Genomic DNA, 3,042 nt, shown 5'->3' on the forward strand with positions numbered 1-3,042 from the left:
GTTATCATAAAGGTGAATTGGTTGAATTGGTTGCACTCTTAACTTGGTAATTGATTGGTGGTGGGTTCGAGTCTTGCCAAGAACCAAAATAGAGGTTTCATTTTTGGATTACTTTTATTTTCTCATGGCATTGGAGAGGCATAGGAAACCCTAGCTACAGAGGGAGGTATTCAAATGGTTGAAAGTTTTATGCCAAGGGTAGTTGTCTAGTCATTTGGCATCTGAAAACTCATTTTTGATTTATAGTGGGAAGGGGGCACTTAAAGGGATATAATTGTGAGAGAGAGAGAGCTGGAAACTGAGAGTGAACTGGGCAGTGACGTTTTTGTGGTTAGGCACGAACAATGAAGAGAATTGAGGGTGGAAGGTAGTGTGAGAGTGCAAGAGAAGACTCGGGGAAGGTCGGGTTAGTGAAATCATCAAGGATTCGAGTGAAGAGCGAGAAATCCAGGTTAGCGAGTGAAGAGCCATGTGTAAATGTATGAATTTCCTCTCTGTCTGATGCTGTTTTCACAAAAATTCTGGGTTCTCGCCCAGAAACCGCCTGGCGGGCATAAAGGTGCCGCCAGGCGGCACATCAGTTTGACTTAAAAATGTTGTTTCTGCTATGAACTGCCTGGCAGTGAGATTGAGCCGCCAGGTGATATATGTTGTACTGACACTGTTTGATTGAATTGTGTTGTATGTTGTTTCGTGTTGATGGCCATTAACTGTTATAATTGCGAGGTTTTAAAAGACCTAGATGTTCTTGATGTTCTGGATTAACGGGGGTGTCATAAACCAGAAAAGTGTTGTTCTGGTATGGTGCCTGGCGGTACATTGATACCCGTCAAGCGATGGATTTAACAGGAGAGCGCACAGTACTGAGGTGCGCATGGCGGCACGTCGAGCTCCGCCAGGCGGTGACGAGGAAACAGGGGCACTGGCACAACGCTGGCGCCTGGCGGTGAGTGGGTACCGCCAGGCGATCTGGAACAGTTTCGCCTGGCGGCGTGTGGGCCGAGCCAGGCGGAAAAGTTGTTGTTCTTTGCTTGGTGTGTTGTTTTAATTAACAATGATGCTTGCTTGGATCGGGAGATGCTGTGCCATGAGCGGGTAGGTTCATTGATGGTGGATGACATGTGATGATATGAGCCGGGAGGTTCATATCCAGTTACTCTCACGTGGGGATACGAGCGAGGTAGGTTCGTATGTTCCGTGCTCACGTTGAGAGATGCCACGTGCGGGGAGGTACGAGGCTGGTGGATCACATGTGTTGGACTACGGGCGGGCAGGTCCGTAGAGCAGGACTACGAGTTGGGAGGTTCGTAGGGCAGGACTACGAGCGGGGAGGTTCGTAGAGGTAGGACCACGAGCGGGCAGGTTCGTGTGAGCATCATGTTCCCGAGTCCAAGGCTAACCTGTTGTGTGATTTGAAGGCTACAAAGCCTTGGGGGTTTAAGGTCTTGGCCAAGAATTAAGTAGAATTAAGAAGATGGGTATATGATGTTATCTTGTATTTTATATACCTGTTATCTTATTTTCGCAGCTCACCCTTTCTTGTTTGTGTGTTTGTGTATAGCGATGATCGTGTGATTCGTTACACGGGAACAAATGTTGACATAGGTGGAGCTGATGATATCCAACCGACGGAGTGAGGGCTAGCTTTGGGGATTAGAGCTAGGATTTTTCCCTCATGTATTTATTATATTTTATTATGAATATGGACTTTTGGAAACTTGTAACACTCTGATGTTTATATTATAAGTTTTGGCGTGCTATTTAATAAAATTTAAATTTTTACCGCGGTGTGTTTATTATTTCGACGACTTTTGAGTTAATTTATTTATTATATTTTTTATTTTAAGTAATATTCCTTAGGAATGTTACATTTGGTATCAGAACAAACGTTTTGATGCTTTTGAGAAAACTGGGGAGTGAGCTGACGTTTGTTATAACTGTGGGGGGAACACTTACGGAGGGATTGTACTAGACCCGCCAACAGCGAAGGCGGCAGTATGAGCACTCGCCAACAGATGTCCTAATAGGAAGACTACTCCAGTAGCACGGACTCCACCATCTTTTTCTGATCGGCCGAGAGCAGCAAGTCGAGTTTTCGCCATGACTAGTACTGAGGCCACCCGGTCAGGTAACTTGATTCTGGACCACTGTTTTCTTTTTGGTAACACCGTGTTGGTATTGTTTGACTCAGGAGCTTCACACTCCTTCATATCCCATGACTGTGTGGAGAGATTGGGATTGTCTACTCGTGATCTGGGATGCGAGTTGATGGTCTCGACACCAGCATCTGGACAGGTTTCAACAAATCTAGCCTGTGTTGGATGCTTGATGGAGGTAGAGGGCAGATGCTTGATGGAGGTAGAGGGCAGACGCTTCAAGGTGAATCTAGTTTGCTTGCCCTTGGAGGGATTGGAGGTCATTCTGGGAATGGACTGGTTGTCTATCAACCATGTGGTACTTGATTGTGGACGGCGCAGGATTGTGTTTCCAGAAACAAAGGGGATAAAGTTGGTGACGTCTGGAGAGGCAGTGAAAGAGATGAAGCAAGGATCTACTTGTTTTGTGATAGTAGCCCAAGAGAAAAAGATGAGCACCAAGGAGCAGATCAGCAGAATATCGGTGGTGGATGAATACGCCGACGTATTCCCAGATGAGATACCTGAGTTACCACCCAGCCGGGATATAGATTTCTCAATTGATCTAATCCCTGGAGCGGGTCCAGTGTTGGCAGCTCCGTACAGAATGGCACCAGCGGAACTAGCAGAATTGAAGAAACAGATAAAAGACTTGCTAGAGAAGAGATTCATCTGACCCAGTGCTTCACCGTGGGGAGCCCCGGTGTTACTAATAAAGAAGAAAGACGGTAGCTCTCGGCTGTGCGTCGATTATCGACAGTTGAATAAATTGACGATAAAGAACAAATACCTATTGCCGAGAATTGATGATTTGCTCGATCAGCTCAGAGGGGCAGGAGTATTCTCCAAGATTGACTTGAGGTCTGGCGATCATCAGATCTTAGTCAAGCCAGGGGACGTCCAGAAG

The 3,042-nt window shown here is 46.2% G+C and overlaps 1 protein-coding gene across 1 annotated transcript; it reads left to right on the forward strand.

Annotated features, from left to right (window-relative positions):
- Nucleotides 1-2,100: 2,100 nt before the first annotated feature.
- On the forward strand, nt 2,101-2,811 carry LOC114175442. Its single transcript, XM_028060200.1, has one exon. It carries the CDS (start codon nt 2,101-2,103, stop codon nt 2,809-2,811), a length of 711 nt encoding a protein of 236 aa, XP_027916001.1.
- Nucleotides 2,812-3,042: the final 231 nt, after the last annotated feature.

Source organism: Vigna unguiculata, chromosome 3 (assembly GCF_004118075.2).
Source record: "Vigna unguiculata cultivar IT97K-499-35 chromosome 3, ASM411807v1, whole genome shotgun sequence".
Taxonomy (NCBI): Eukaryota; Viridiplantae; Streptophyta; class Magnoliopsida; order Fabales; family Fabaceae; genus Vigna; species Vigna unguiculata.